This window comes from Callorhinus ursinus, unplaced genomic scaffold (genome assembly GCF_003265705.2).
Source record: "Callorhinus ursinus isolate GAN/ISIS: 27379988/994484 unplaced genomic scaffold, GSC_fseal_2.0 scaffold12, whole genome shotgun sequence".
NCBI lineage: Eukaryota > Metazoa > Chordata > Mammalia > Carnivora > Otariidae > Callorhinus > Callorhinus ursinus.
In genome coordinates this window covers 5,273,677-5,289,416 of record NW_027397074.1, presented here as the reverse complement: position 1 = coordinate 5,289,416, position 15,740 = coordinate 5,273,677, and the positions used below count along the sequence as shown (strand labels likewise).

Below are 15,740 nucleotides of genomic sequence, written 5' to 3'. Positions count from 1 at the left end.
TTTTAAATTTATTTAAAAAATTGATTAATTTTAACTTTTAAAAGTTAAAAATTTTAACTTTTAAAAACCACGACAAACTGGTTTGGGTTTATGAAGGTTCAGGAGTCCCTAAATTGGGAAACAGAATGTGAACAAATTCAAGAATTGTGGAACTACCTATTTATCCTAACTGTCCCTGGCAGACCTTAAAGGGACTTTGCAATTTTCTGCTTGCCCAGGGGCATCTCTGGATTTGTAGGCCCAGGGATATGCACTTTGGTGGACATAAGCCAAGACTAAATTTTTTTTTTCTGTCTCCTACGGGTTGGTTTCATCTCTTCCTTCCCTTGGCACCTCGATTTCATTCTACTTCCATGAGTATCAGCAATTTGCTTAGAATTTAGACACTGGATTGTGGCAGGACATTTGGGCTCTCAGCCTGAGGGTACCAGGTTTTTTGTGATTACTTTATCAGTTGCTCGTAGTTTGACACTGACTTTGTCTTTATGTTTTATTGAAAACAGTATACTAAGAAATGCTGAGTAAGAACCATGGGCTAAGAAGCCCAGCATGCTGTCCCCAACCCAGTCACTAAGAATAGACATGGACAAACCTGACTCCATGCTCCAATATGAATCATAACAAGTTAGACATGAGGTCTAAAATACCCCTTGATTGCAATTATGCATTTAAAGCCCAAGAATGTATCAGACCCTTTTGAACTTGTATTCACAACCATGAAGTCGGCTGGGGAAAATAATTTCCTGTGGTTTAATCTCCTTTGCCTAAATTCCCATCTTTTTATCCATGCTAATCTACCTTCCTTTACTTTTAAAGCCTGCCTCTTAGAGTTAGTGTGCCAAGACAGGGCCAGTAAGCCCAAATACATCCTGTGAAGAATCCTTACATTGAGGACATTGATGGTGGCTCCTTCAGTTTTTGTCTTTCACATTGAAGAGGGTTCGTTATTTCAGCTTTATTTACATAGTATCTCCTTGTTGATTTTATTTTTCCTTCCTCTTTTCTCTTTTATGTCGTTCTTGAGGTAGATTCCAGAATAGTAGGCCATATTCCAGATGGGGACCAATCAAGATCCATTCAAATTGAGGATGCTTTTGGTTAGATTTTTCAGTACTTGAATTTTAAATACTTTATGGACTATGTCCATATTTTGTGTAGCCTAAGACCAAGATGCATTTTGTGTACCAAAGGGTACACAAGGAAAGTGTAGACTGTGAATGGTACTCTGGAGACCATCAATGCTTAGGCAAATAATCTGTTCCAAAGTTTATTTCCCCATGCATTTCAGTTTTGAAGTTCATCTGCTCCTCTCCTTGCTCCCTTTTTGTAATGCTCACCTTGTACGATTATCAGCATTGATTTGGCATGTTTAACATTTTAAAGTATATCAAATAATATCAGAAATCTATCTGCTCCTGGAAGGGCATACAATAGACTTCTTTACCCAAAGCAATGATCTTTATCTTTTCTTTTCTTTCTTATTTCTAAATTAGTTTCCTTTCTCTGATAAATCCTTGACCACATTTTATAAACCTTTGGAGTGGAAATTTATCTAACTAAGGCTGTTGAAAGTTTAAATAAATTATGACCACTGTTCCTACTTTGGTCAATTTGTTTCTCCCTGAGAGAACTAAAGCAGATCAGACAGTTATGCTTATATCCTAACTCAACTTCCTTTTCTCTGTATACTATGCTAAATGTTCAGGAACTCAAACCTGAGAGTCTTTATAACTTTCTCCATAAAGACTAAGGAAATGGTTTACTTGGCTTATCTATTATCTTCTACTAATAGATGAGCACGGTTTTTGCACTATTAACGCTGTGTTCTTCTTAGCTTCTTTGGATTCCTTTACTGGTGTCCAACTTTAATGCAAGTGCAGGATTTAAAATGTTTGCTTGCGGCTGGCATTTTCTCAACTGCCATTTCCCCCTTCTTCCTTCATAATAGGAGCCCATCTTTTTAGCGAGGTGAACAGTCACCCAGAATAAAGACGGTATGTCCAGACTCCCCTGCATCTGGGTGTGTTTCTGTGGCTAAGTTCTGGTTACTGGAATGTGAATGGAAATAGGGGCAACCATTAGGAAGTGTCCTTAAAGAGAGACAGCATGCCCCTCTTGCCCATCCTCCCTTCTGCCAGTGGGAATGTGGAGGAGCTAGAGTTGCCCTTTTGGACCACGAGATAGAGGTCATGTGTTGGATGTGGCAAAAGTATTAGGTAGAAGGGAGCTGGGTCTCTGGTGCTTGTGGAGCTGCTGTAGCAGCCCTGGGCTACTTTCTTCTGGATCTAATTTATATTGAGAGAAAAAAATCTTTTGTTTAAGTTACTTGGGGTTTTCTGTCATTCACAACTGAACCTCTTCTTAACAGATATCTTGAATTTAAATGACAATTTACAAGATTCTTTCTTTGTTTTTCTTTTACCTGATTTTTAGCCTGTACCTGGTTTGCCATGTATGGAGGGATGATCTGTGTTTTGTCTTCCTTTTTGGGTGCTTTTAATTATTCTGTTTCTTGGCTAGGCTGTATTCATTTCTCCTTTCCCCTCCCCTCCCCTCCCCTCTGCTCTCTCCTCTCCTCCAAACTTCTTTCTCTCTCTTACCCTCTTCTCTCTTCTCCTCCTTCCACTTTAATAAATATGCTCTTTTACTTTTTTAGATCTTTTTTAACTTTTCTCATTGGTCACATTGATTGCTTTTTGCCCTTTGAGAATATATGTATCTTATTTATTTATTTATTTATTAAAGATTTTATTTCTTTATTTGAGATAGAGAGATACAGAGAGAGAGAGAGAGCGCGCAGGGGAGCAGGGGGAAGGGCAGAGGGAGAGGGAGAAGCAGACTTCTTGCTGAGCAGGGAGTCCCATTCAGGATTCAATCACGACCTGAGCCAAAGGTAGACACTTAATGGACTGAGCCACCTAGGCGCCCCCATTTATTCACTTCTAAAAATTTTCTTTAAATATTTTTAAATTGTAGTAAAATATATATAACACTTAAATTTTTTTCCAGGTGTGTTTGTAAGATACTGATTTGACAAGTCTATATGTTATGCTAAACTTCCCATTTTAAGTGTATAGGTCAGTGGCAGAGAATATATATATTTTAAAGAGTTTTTTTTAAAGATTTTTTAAAATTTATTTATTTGACAGAGAGAGAGAGAGAGGGAGAGAGCACAAGTAGGTAGAGTGACAGGCAGATGGAGAGGGAGAAGCAGGCTCTCCTCTGAGCAGGGAGCTGGACATGGAGCTCGATCCCAAGACCCCAGGATCATGACCTGAGCCAAAGGCAGCCACTTAACCGACTGAGCCACCCAGGTGCCTGCCCCGAGAATATATATTCTAAATGACTTAAACATTGTGTTTAATAAACCCATTGTGAGGGTTTTTTTTTAAATTTTAAAATGATTTTATTTATTTATTTATTTGATAGAGACACAGCGAGAGAGGGAACAAGCAGTGGGAGTGGGAGAGGGAGAAGCAGGCTTCCCGCGGAGCAGGGAACCTGATGCGGGGCTCGATCCCAGGACCCTGGGATCATGACCTGAGCCGAAGACAGATACTTAACGACTGAGCCACCCAGGCGCCCCTAGGGGTTTTTCAAATAAGTAATTAAAAAATAGACTCTAGGTATTTCCAAGTCCTCAATTCTCTAAAATGGAGGGAACACTATATAAACCTTATATAAATAAATGAATGACTGAATAAATAAATATATTGTCTTCCTGTTTCTATTTTCCCAAAATGTCGTTGAAATTAATTACCATATATTCATTAATTCACATGGGTTTTTGCACTGGGTCTATTCATGACTGGCATTGTGATAACATATTTTATCTTATTCTGGAATTTAAAAAGTAGTTGTTCTTAAAATAAAAACCCAAACCAGTTTGCTTATCCAGCTCAGAAATCTTATCTTTATGTCAGTGTCAGAAGAATCTCTACCAGGGGGGATGGTTCCAGGTCCCCTGCAGTCCCCGTGACTAAAGCTGACAGACCTCATCAAGCATCTTTGCTCAACGTACTCATTATTGAAGATAAAATAGAATACAAACCCAGGTTTACTGTATTGATCATAGAAAATTTCCATTAGCAGGTTCCAGGTAATGCCTCCATTGACAGAATATTCCAGGAGAACACCTTGGTTACGGTTGTTCGGTGTAATCAGGCATCCGTACATGAAGTAAAATTGGATAAACTCGGCATTAGTGAGGTTCAGATCCACGGTGACTAGCAGTCGACTGCAACCCTAAGGGAGAAAAGCAGAATCCAGCAAAACAGTGATAAAGAATTGTAATTGCAGGTTAAAGGTTTTCTCTGGCTTCTGTCTTTTTATATTTCTTTTGTAATACAAGTCCCACGGTATTGTAATACTGGTGTTTGTATCATCTTTCCCGTTACCCTAGCTCCCAGCATGGCTTCTAGCACATAGTAGGTACTCACCAAATATTTGCTAAACTTTGAAATTTCATTGTTAGAACTTAACAAAGGACGATGTATTCTAAGGGGATTCTCTTTTGTTTTCTTATGAGCAATATGAGAGCTGAAATTAAAGTAACTGTTCTGTTTTATTAAACTATTTCCAGTTATTCACAGGTATTTTTAGATTTTTTAAAAGGTAATAGCTATTAATAAAATAGCATGTTGAGATAACTATTTTAATATGAAATTTAAAAATGACTACATCTAAGGATTTCATACAATTTAATTATTAGAGATAATAGTTGTAATGATTTTTATTTAAATGCTCATAGCTGATTTTAGTGTCATCTATATTAATTTATTAGTGTAGATAGGCAGATAATTCTTAGTTGAACATAGGCAGAAAACTAGGCCTCTTGGAGTTCTAGCTAAGCTACAAAGGGTATTGTAAACATGCATTCTTAGCGTTGAGAATTATAGGAATCCTATATTGTTACTATCAGCTAAAACACTGAATATAAATAACACACTTTATTGGCACAAATGCAAATTCTAAGATAGGGAATGGTAGGGAAATAAAGACCTGACAATGAATTTGTAATTTTTAAAAATTAAATTGCTTATGAAGCGTACTTAATTACGGTATTGAAGGAGTTTAAACACATCTTTAGTAGCAATTAGAAGGACCATAAAATTTCTCAAAGAAATTTTTTTTTTTAAGATTTTATTATTTCTGAGAAAGAGAGAGAGAGAGAAGCAGAGAGAGAGAGAAGCAGACGGAGAGGGAGAAGCAGACTGCCTGCTGAGCAGAGAGCCTAATGCTGGGCTCAATCCCAAGACCCTGAGATCATGACTTGAGCTGAAGGCAGATGCTTATCTGACTGATCCACCCAGGTGCCCCATCAAAGAAATTTTCTAACATTGCTGTTGTCATTCACAAAATAATTTGCTATAAATAAAAATGTCTAGTTATTACTGATAATTATTCTTTCTTTGATAATTTAGAGAAAGAAGTAAGTGTTGTTAATAAATTCAGGGAACACTGAAGCTCATTTTCCTGATTTTTGGCTCCTTAAATCCCAAATCTGTTGCAAGCTCAAGAGTTTTCAATTAGAGCATCATCCAGATGGAAGACCCCTGCACACTGTACAAGCCCTCTCTCCCAGGATGAAAATTCACTTAAGTCCTTTTTTAATGTGTACGTACATATGCCTTGTGCTGACACTACCTTGCATAATTAAATGGTCTCGACTGATTTGTGATGGGGAAAATGTTGGAAATAATTAGTATTTTCTGATTTGTATAAAGTTGCAAGTTCGCATCAGGGTTGTGCATTTAGAGTGTCTAATTCTGTATCTTGATTTGCCAATAAGAGAGACTCAACTCTTTTGGGGGAACCTCAGAGGATGCAGATATGAATAACCAGTAGCCAAATACTCACCCCGCTGAAGTGGAGAGCCATTCCCGAAGCCACAGCGCCACACACGGTACTTAGTTTCCCTCCGTTCACAGTCAACCAGTTCTGGTTGGATGGAGCTCTATTGAAGTTGTCTTTGAGTTGGGTTGGAAGGGAGATCTCGGGCTCTTCACAGTATAGGCCACCCCACTGCTCGTCACAGCTGGGTACGGAGAAAAGAAAGGAAAAGTCAACATGCAAAAAACCTCCACAATTGTGTTCTCAGGTTAGTGAAGACAGCTGCTATTCCTAGTCCAGGATGATGAAAGCTTACTTAGCTTCACAGAGCTTTCCAGAATTCATCTGCTTTTCTTTTTCTTTTTTTTTTCAAAGATTTTATTTATTTATTTGACAGAGAGAGACACAGCAAGAGAGGGAACAGCAGGCTCCCCACGGAGCAGGGAGCCCGATGCGGGGCTCAATCCCAGGACCCTGGGATCATGACCTGAGCTGAAGGCAGACGCTTAACGACTGAGCCACCCAGGCGCCCCATTCATCTGCTTTTCTTAAGTGTGCTTTAGGTTAGAAATAATCTGTGAATTAGCTGCCTCTAGGCATTCCTAAAGTAGTGACTTGGTCTTACAGGGAAAGAAGCAACTTCAAAGAATTTACTAGAGCCCTGTCTCTACGTGACATAGCTCTAGAAAGCTGATAAGAAATTGTGGCTGCCAAACTGAACTGGTAGGTCCTAATAACTCAGGAAATTGGTCTTTTTAAAGAGGCTTTGGGTCAGTTAGGAATCCAAGATTCCATGTTCCAAACAGCAGTGGGTTCTTTGGGTAGCATCTGCGATCTCTGACTGAAGGACCAACCTCCGTGTTCAATGCGGGAGGAAATATGAATGTAGGACTGGAGACTCTGGGGTCTCAGAGGTCATTCTGGATATGGGCTAGAATCATTAACCACAGGAAAGGCCTCCCAGGTGTGCGGAGATTAGCGGAGAAGGCAGTATGAATTCTCTATCAGCACCCTCATTCATACTATCCTACCAAATAGCAAAATATTTGAAAATAAAGCACAAAGACCTGTAGTACACAAGATACGTGCAGGCATGCACGCATGCGCATGCACACACACACACACACACACACACACACACACACTTTATTTAGATCCTTCCAAAGATGCTAACGCTCACTAAGTAAAATACTAGCCCTCTCCATTGAGGGCAAATTGAGCAGGCATTTAAAAACTTTCTTATGCAAACCACACAGGAATACCAATTCAACCACAAGTAATGAGTATCTATTACATATATTCAGGCCTAAGTGAGAAAAATACTTATGACATATTATTTCAGGTCAGAATATGCTGAACTCCCAAACCTCTTCTATGTCCTTTTCTGGGCTCACGTGTGCCACAGGAACACAGAAGGAAATAAAATACAGTTGACGATAATTCACTTTTCTCTTGACAAGATAGCTATTGTTCAGTTCTTAATCTCTAAGCAAGAAGGAAGATACAATATCCATAAGCTCTACAGTTAGCTCAGTAACAGATTTCAAGAAAACCATACGACCGATGGCAGCTTTGAAGTGATTACAAACCCAGTTTCAGAAAAATCTCCTGGCTGGAATGAGAGTCAGGAACTGCCAATGGAAGGAAGAAAACATAATGTACTTACACACAGCTTCCTTGGATGCACCTTCCGTGGCCACCGCACATATCTATACAGCCGTCCCCGATATAGACATTGTCTATGGCCCATGTCTGCTGCTTGTCAAAAGGAGCTGGTTGATGCCAACGGAAACGAGTGGCTTGGGACCTTTGAAGAACAAGAGAATTATAATGAAGATTGTGGTGGGAAAGGAAATGTGTATATTTGAACAAGTGCATGGATGGCTATAACAAAAATGTGGTTACATCCCTAACTTGTCTTCTCAGAAAAGCGTTCATTATTTTAATTACCTATGCAAAACTTTGACTAACAACACCAGGCCAAACTGAACTGCAATAGCTTGAGAATATATTTTGGGCTGATTATCTTTCCCAGCCTTGTAAAAACAGACTAAAACAGAAACTCACACTAATCCTCACCAGTAGCCTCAGGGGAACGGCGAGCCCTGAATTTCCTGTGGGCACCACTGTGGAGTGACACCACGGCTGTTGTTAAGTTATATTTGCAAATTAGGGAAAGATGCCTGTCTTTGAGCCGCCCAACCCCTCTGCATTTGACTTGGAAAGCTCGATTCCAACTCCTTAGTGCTTCTGAAGACTAGACACTTTTGTACAGTGGGCATACTGGTCCACCTCAGACAGCATTCGTGAGGAATTCTCACAATGAAAGTCTTAAGAAGACAGTAAGAGTGTAAATCAGAGGGATCAATGAAACCCTAGATAATTGGATGGAGAAAAGAGAGAGGGTAATAAGGCCACCAGACTTATTTTATATTAATTCAAATGCAATGTAAATAAAATCAAAACAGAGATTCTCCCATTCCAGAAGCAGAAATATATTTGTTCATTTGCACAGTTTTAGGAAGTGTCTTGTTCAGAAACACAAACTTATGTTTTCAGAGACACTAGATGGCAGTAAATCCAAACACTTCTCAAGGCTCAAGTGATGGTGAACATTTAGAAACCCACAGAGGAAATAATTAGAAAAAGCAAGTTTTGTTTTATGGATTCACTTTCTTTAAGATTTTATTTTTTAAGTTATCTCCACACCCAACATGGGGCTCAAACTCATGACCCCAAGATCAAGAGTCTCATGCTCCACTGACTGAGCCAGCCAGGCGTCCCTGTTTTATGGATTCATATACTGATATCGTTAGGAGACAGTTAATCACTTGACTGAGAGATACTCGTTTTGAGGAGGACAAAGACCAAACAACAGCAAGGGGTATATGTTTTCTAATTGAAAACATATGCATTAAGTTTAGAAACTAGAAAAGAACAGACCAGAACTAAAAATCTCCGTTCTGAAAATGCATAGTTCAGTTTGATATTTGCTTACTGAGCATCTATGCACTGATTTTTCCATAATACTTCTTGCTCCTCAGCTCCCAGCAGACTACCTAACATCCTCCTATCACTTCCTGTGGCATTTAACTTCAACCCTAAACTCTTCCTGGGCCCCACCCTCCAGCCCTGCATCCTGGCTACTCAGTCTGGAGCACCGCTCCTTCTCCCAGTTCCCAGGGCTCACAACATTCTTTCCCATCTTCTGCCTACGTTTTCTTCATCTCTCTGCCTGGTTATCCCTTATGTGTCCCTCAGGTCTTGGAGGAAGTCTTAAGTCCTCAGAGAAATTTTCTTTTGGGGCCCTTTAAAAATCACATTTATTCCAGAGCAAACTGTTCTTTTCCATTTATAGTATTTATCACGTTTGTAGTTATATATTTATTTGCATATGCATTTCTTAAATGTCTGCCTCCCCCTCAGAAGACTAAGTTACAAAGAACAGCGTTAATCCCCTTTTTTCAACATTATACTCTCACTGCACAGTGCCTAGCACTTAGTAGGTGCTCAATAGGTGCAGGCAGTTAAGGGGCACCTGGATGGCTCAGTCAGCTGGGCATCTGACTCTTGGTTTTGGTTCAGGTCATGATCTTGGGGTCATGAAATCCAGTTCCATGTCAGGCTCTGTGCTCAGTGCAGAGTCCATTTGAAATTCCCCCCCCTCCCCTCCCCCCCCCCCCCCCCCCCCCCCGCTCCTACCCCTGCTTGCCTACACACTCTCTCTCAAATAATTAAAATCTTAAAAAAAAAAAAAGGTGCAGGGAGTTGGTATCCAGGGGCCACCATTCTCACAGTAAGCGGTTAGAAGATGCTCCCCTGGGGTTGTGCAAGTCAGTGGCTGTGCTGTTCAGTTAATTCCTTTTTTTTTTTTTTAAAGATTTATTTATTTATTTTAGAGAGAGAGTACGCAGGCCTGAGCAGGATGAAGGGTGGGGGGAAGGGGAGGGACAGAGGGGAAGGGAGAGGGAGAAGCAGACTCTGCTTGCTGAGCATGGAGACCACCCAGGGCTCGATCTCATGACCCTGAGATCATGACCTGAGTCAAAATCAAGAGTCAGATGCTTAACCAACTGAGCCACCCAGGCGCCCCTGTTCAGTTAGTTCTTAATGATGAAATTTATTAATAATTATGCCTGTTTGCATGCAACATCATTTTATAAATAACACAGTGGAATATCGTACCTCCATAGCACATGGTTACTTGGATCCTAATAACAAGTCAACACTTACATTCTTATTCTTTCTTTCAGACTATAAACTTCTGAAGGGCAGGAAACATCTCTATTCCTTCAGGCAATATTGTTTTGTATCTCCAGTGCTTATAAAGGGTAGGCAAGTAACCTTAATGTTTTATGATGCTCCATCAAAGCCTTTATCACTTTTTATTGAGGGCTTATTTATGTATAGTTTCCTCTGCTGGATGATTCTCCTTGTTTATCATTTTATTGTTGGTGACACCTATAGATGGGACTTCATAAACATTTACTGAAAGAATAGTAAGTCGACAGCAATAAAGTTGGCAGGAAGAATCAAATAAGAGAGGTCTTTAGGGCGGGTGGGCAGGGACCGGGGGTCAGCGATCTGATGGCTGTCAAAGGGGGAGAAGAACTCCCAGCAGTTGAGAGGTGGCATGAGCTGCCTAGCAGGTGGTGGCTTTCTGAATGCTGGTTGTGTTGAATCACAGTCTGGGCAGCCACTTACCAAAGAGATTGTAGAGAAGATTTAAGAGCCAGACGCATTGTTGGGGTTGATAGCTTTTATGGGGACTTCCAACCATGACATGTTCAGTCTGTACAACTCTGTGGCATTCCACAGAAAAGGAAACAGTGGGAGACCATGTGTAGAATTACTAAAACCAGAGTTGGCCACTAAGAGTACAGATATTTAGGGGGCGCTAATCTGTATTCTGGTACTAGTCAGTCCTGTGTCCTGAACAATTTAACATAAATAACGAGGGGGTTAACTTAGAGGACTTCTAGGGCCCTGTCTCAAATGTGATTTTATATTCTTGGGAATAACTGCACTTAGTAATTAAGTACCCATAAAACAGGGGAAAATATACTATCCAATATTATTTTATAGGAAAAGGAGACACTTTCACTAAGGGGATGAATTGGAATATAAGTTGAAAAATGAAGGTCTGGAAGTTGAATTTCTAGGACTTCTTATTCCCAGCCCTGTCACAACTTCAGTATATAAAGAGACCAAATAATTTATGTTTATGTGCTGACACCTCCCCATCTGTAGAACCTACGAAAAATGCTACTTCCCACCTCACAAGGGTGTTGTGAAAATTAATTAGCTTGTGTTTACCAAGACCTGTGAGTGTCTTGGTGAAGTCCCTTGGCAGGTGTCATCATTTATCTTGAAGCTTCCTTATAATGACAGCCACCACCAGCTGCTGCTTCTTGGAGTTGGGGGGAAAATGGCCCCAGAGCATATTTCTCCTTTTCCGTATCCTTGAAATGTCTCCCTTTGCTTCTTTTCTGAATTTGTATCATTTCCTCTTCATCAACTGCACATAGTAAGTGCTCCATAAGTGTTGTTTAATAATTGAACATCCATTGCTATGAAGTTAAAAAATGTTACCCTCAAAGTATGGCTTCCATCTCTGTTCTCCCAGGGAACCTTTCCCCACACTGCCTCCACACCTTTTAATAAGTTTCTATACACATTTCTGAGTCTTTGTATTACTCTTTATTCCAGGAATACTCTGTCTACCTATGAAGAAGTCCTCACTGTCATCATCACCGTGAGAAAAAGCCCTTCGATAGGAACCACACAAAATTTTTAAAAAACCTTTTCACTCTCTCTTAATGCTTCCTTTGCTCTCAGAAATACATAAAATATTTAGGACTAGTAAATATAGCCAACTCTCTTAACTCCCAACGAAGAAGCTGAAGTTCAGTGCCCTAAGTCACAGTGCCGTAAGTCACTCTCACGCAACTGAGAGAAGGCAATAATCTCTTGGTTTGTTACTACAATGTATCCTCAATGAGTAGACCCTTCAAAACTACCTCAACCTGTACAAAATCATCCTATTCCTCCCATGACCCCTAAATATGAGCAGTTGTTTAACTATGGAAGGCTGTATGTATTGTTGCTATGTGTACACCCGAGTCTATCTATTCTGACTTTGGCAAGTTAATGTCATAGCTGAAGCCCTTGGCCCTCTGTCTTTAATTAGAGGCTCTGCAATGCCCCATTTCAAAATGTGTCCTATATTTCCCTTGGCAGCTAAGGTCCTGCCTTTATACTGGAAAACAATTTCCTCTACTAGCCTATTTTTCTGTGTTAGACAAAAGTAGAGGATATTCCAAGGGAGATATATAAATGGCTGATAAGTGCATGTTCAACATCATTAGTCATTAGAGAAATGCAAATCAAAACCAAAATGAGATATAACTTCCTACCCACTAGGTGGCTGTAATAAAAAAGGCAGCAATAACAAGTGTTGGCAAGGATGTGGAGCCTTCATACACTGCTGGTGGATGTGCAGACTGGTGTGAATGCTGTGGAGAACAGGTTGTTCGTTTCTCAAAATGTTGAACACAGAGTCACCATATGACCCAGCAATCCCATTGGTAGGTGTACACCTGGGAGGAAGCATAGATCAGCTCACCTGAACAGAGTGGACCCATGGGTCACAGCCCATGACCTACAGATAAGAGCGAGAGGAAAAGTAGGCTCTAGAGAGGAGGCCTGAAATTTGGTACCAGGAGTGTGAATGAATTACTTATGGCGAGGGGCTCTTATTAAAGGGATGGACCATCTGCCAGGGCATCCCTCCTCTGGGGGAGATCCTCATGAAGAAGACATTGAACTATGAACAAAAGAAGGAGGTTGAATTTTGGGGTGGAAATGAGAGGATGACTCTTAGAAACTTCTCTGTACAATTGACTCATTTCATAGGTGTAAGGACTGCCACTCAAGGAGGCGGCCTCTATAACTTCTTAGTTTAGAACTGGCTCTAGAACTATCTCCTGCTGGAGCTGACGTGTTACTGAGAACTCTGGCTGTCTTGAATGGCAGGTAAAGGCTGGAAGACCATTGATTTGGCAGCTAGCTGGGGGTTCTTAATTTAGGCATCCCAGACCTTTTGGTAGAAAATTCCCTTGGTGATTATAAATAACACTAGGGATTTGTAGGACACTAAATGACTGTAACATTTTGGGATGTTTAGATAACATTAAACTGTTCATGAAAGAATATTTATGGTCATCTAATTTTCTTTTCTTCTAAATTTCTTACAAAACACTGGGGTCTGAATACTGAGAGGAGAAAGTGTTTGGATCACAGGTTATGAGTCCAAACAAATGTGATAAAGGTAAGGTATCCTTATAAGGTGACCTAGATCCTTCATGATACCACTCTGGAACTAGGGTGGAAAGCATATTACAGGGTTAGCAATAGAAGAATTTAAACAAGCCACCCCACATGGCCTGTCTTCCTTCCTTGATAGAGAACAAATGGAGAGCTTTGGTATAATCCTGCTTCAGCCACCGACTGTGTGTCTATGGGGAAAATCATATAACTTCTCTGTCTCTTTGTCCTCATCTGAAAAGGTTAACAGGGAGACCTCAAGGTTAAAGAGAACTTAAGAGAGATTTCAACCAATTATATTGATTTGTAACCTAATTTGAAAAAAATGATAAAATGTTTTATGAGACAAACAGGGAGATTTGAATACTGAATACTAAGTAAATATTGAATAATAAAATATTGAATAAGAAATTGTCATTAATTTTTAGGTGGAATAATGGTATCATAATTATGTTTTTTAAAGTCCTCTTTTAGAGATACATGCTAAAATATTTACAGTTGAAATGATGTATCTGGGAATTGCTTCAAAATATGGGGCCCAGAGTGAGTGGTGCTATTGAAGAAACAAGGTTGGTCATAAATCAATAATAGTTGAAGCTGGGTGATGATTATATTGAAATATAGTTTGCTATTTTCTTAAATTTTGTATGTTTGGATTTTAAATAGATAAATGTGAGCCAAAAATAATCTGTGGTCCCTTCAAACTCAGAGCAAAATTTTGATTTGATTATAAAGAAAAGAAAATGGTTATCCTTGTTTTGGTAAAATAAGGAATTACTATTTTTGCTGATAATTATAATTAGTAATGATTATAAAAAACTACAGTGTTCTGGGCAGGCCTACCGAGAGCATCAAATACATTGGACTATCCCTCAAATAAAAGAATTTCCTATAATTTTTAAAATGCCTTCTCAATGGAGAATGACTTATATTTAATTGTTAAAGCAATCTTAAGAATCCATACGTAGCAATATGTACAAAGTACAGCCAAATCTCAAATTCTCTAATAAAACTTTGGCAACAAGGTTGACAATGGAGAAAGCTTAGATGGAATGCAGAATTTCTGTAAATAGTTTTATTCTCCATTGTAGTGGAAATGGAAATAGGTTTTATTTGTCTTAACATAATGTGAAAATATTAATATATTCAGTATGTGAAAATCCATAGTACCATGGTTTACACCAAACAAAGTTATTTTATGTTCTGTTGTCCTAAAAGAACAACACAAATTTGGTAAAGTAATAGCAATGGTTTTCAAAGTATCGAAATGATGCCTGAGAAAATGGACATGGAAGAGAAGTCCAAGGCTTCCTTGACTTGACTGAAAATTTTTAATAAGATGTTCAGTAATATGAACGCTTGCAAAAAGTCTTTTAAAGGATACTGGAAAATTGGAAGTAACAATGGAGATAAATAGTACTGAGGCAAGTTTTAAGAATCTCTCCTTTAAAAAATGAACTTGTAATTCCTTTGAATATTTCTCCATGACAAACCCAATAAATACTATATATAGTTATTTGGTTTTCTTAGCATAAGATCTTTGCTTTGCTTTTATAGTTGGGATTATCATGGAAGAATATCCTCCTTCCCTAAATCTGTTTACCTGAAAAAAGTTAAACCCAACCCCATTCCATTCTCCCAATCCTTCCACAATCTTTTTGCCCCTTCTTGAGCTTATCACTTCTGTAAACTTCTGCAAATGTTAAGTAGTGTGCATGCTGTGGCTAAAACCACCTGGCTTCCAAAGTGTTGTAGTTAATCTTTAAAGACAGTGGTATCAGCCATGTCATTAGGGTTGGTAGGAGGGAATGGATCATCTTCAAACTGTGACTTAAAATAGCCAAGTCACACCTGAGCCTTCCATTGGCAGGACCCCCCCCCCGCCTGCCCCACCCCCACCCCCGCAACCTTTCTCAGTGGATTTGAGTTACCTGCCCTTCTGTTGACTCACTGGTTCTCAGGTGACATTTCAGAACCCATGCTACTTGAGCCACCTGTTATTTTTAGGTCTGGGATTAGTGAATAGGAAGAGGCAGATTCAGATTAGGGGCTATAACATGGATTTTGGCATCTTTGTATTTTTTTTCAGCGTCTCTCAAGATCTCCTGCCTTCTCCCTTCCTATTTCTTCTAGGACCTTATCTCTTAGGCAAGCAATAAAAATGTAGGACTAATACAGTGGTTAAGCCCACGGGCTCTGGGGCCAGACAAGCTGTATTTATTTCCAGTATCTTACTTAAACTGTTCTTTTGAAGGTCACTGACTATCTCCTTATGGAAATTTATTGTGAAACTTTTTTCTTCATTAGTCTCAGCAGCATATGTCAGGGATGGTGACTTCTTCCTGCTTGATACTCCATTCTCACTTGCTTTTGGATACCGTACTCTTCTGATTCTTCTTCAACCTCCTTAATTGTATCCTCACGATTTCTTTAATAACCATTTCCACTTATCCTGCTATTAAATTTAAGGACCCTTTCTTTTCTTTTTAAATGCTCTCCCGCGGAGAGCTGACAGTTTCATGGCACTGCCTATCACCTCTATGCCCCCACCTCCAAAGCTGATCATCTTTCCCTGGGCTTTG

The 15,740-nt window shown here is 39.5% G+C and overlaps 1 protein-coding gene across 2 annotated transcripts in view; it reads right to left on the bottom strand.

Annotated features, from left to right (window-relative positions):
• Positions 1 to 15,740, bottom strand: part of RELN (reelin) — a 499,645-nt gene that overhangs the window by 38,098 nt on the left and 445,807 nt on the right. For both annotated transcript variants that reach the window (XM_073898696.1, XM_025873239.2), the window contains exons 47-49: positions 7,499 to 7,639; positions 5,860 to 6,037; positions 4,052 to 4,245 (exon numbers count right to left, since the gene is read on the bottom strand). In XM_073898696.1, the coding sequence (XP_073754797.1) occupies positions 4,052 to 4,245; positions 5,860 to 6,037; positions 7,499 to 7,639 (513 nt within the window). The remainder of the gene's footprint in view (positions 1 to 4,051; positions 4,246 to 5,859; positions 6,038 to 7,498; positions 7,640 to 15,740) is intronic.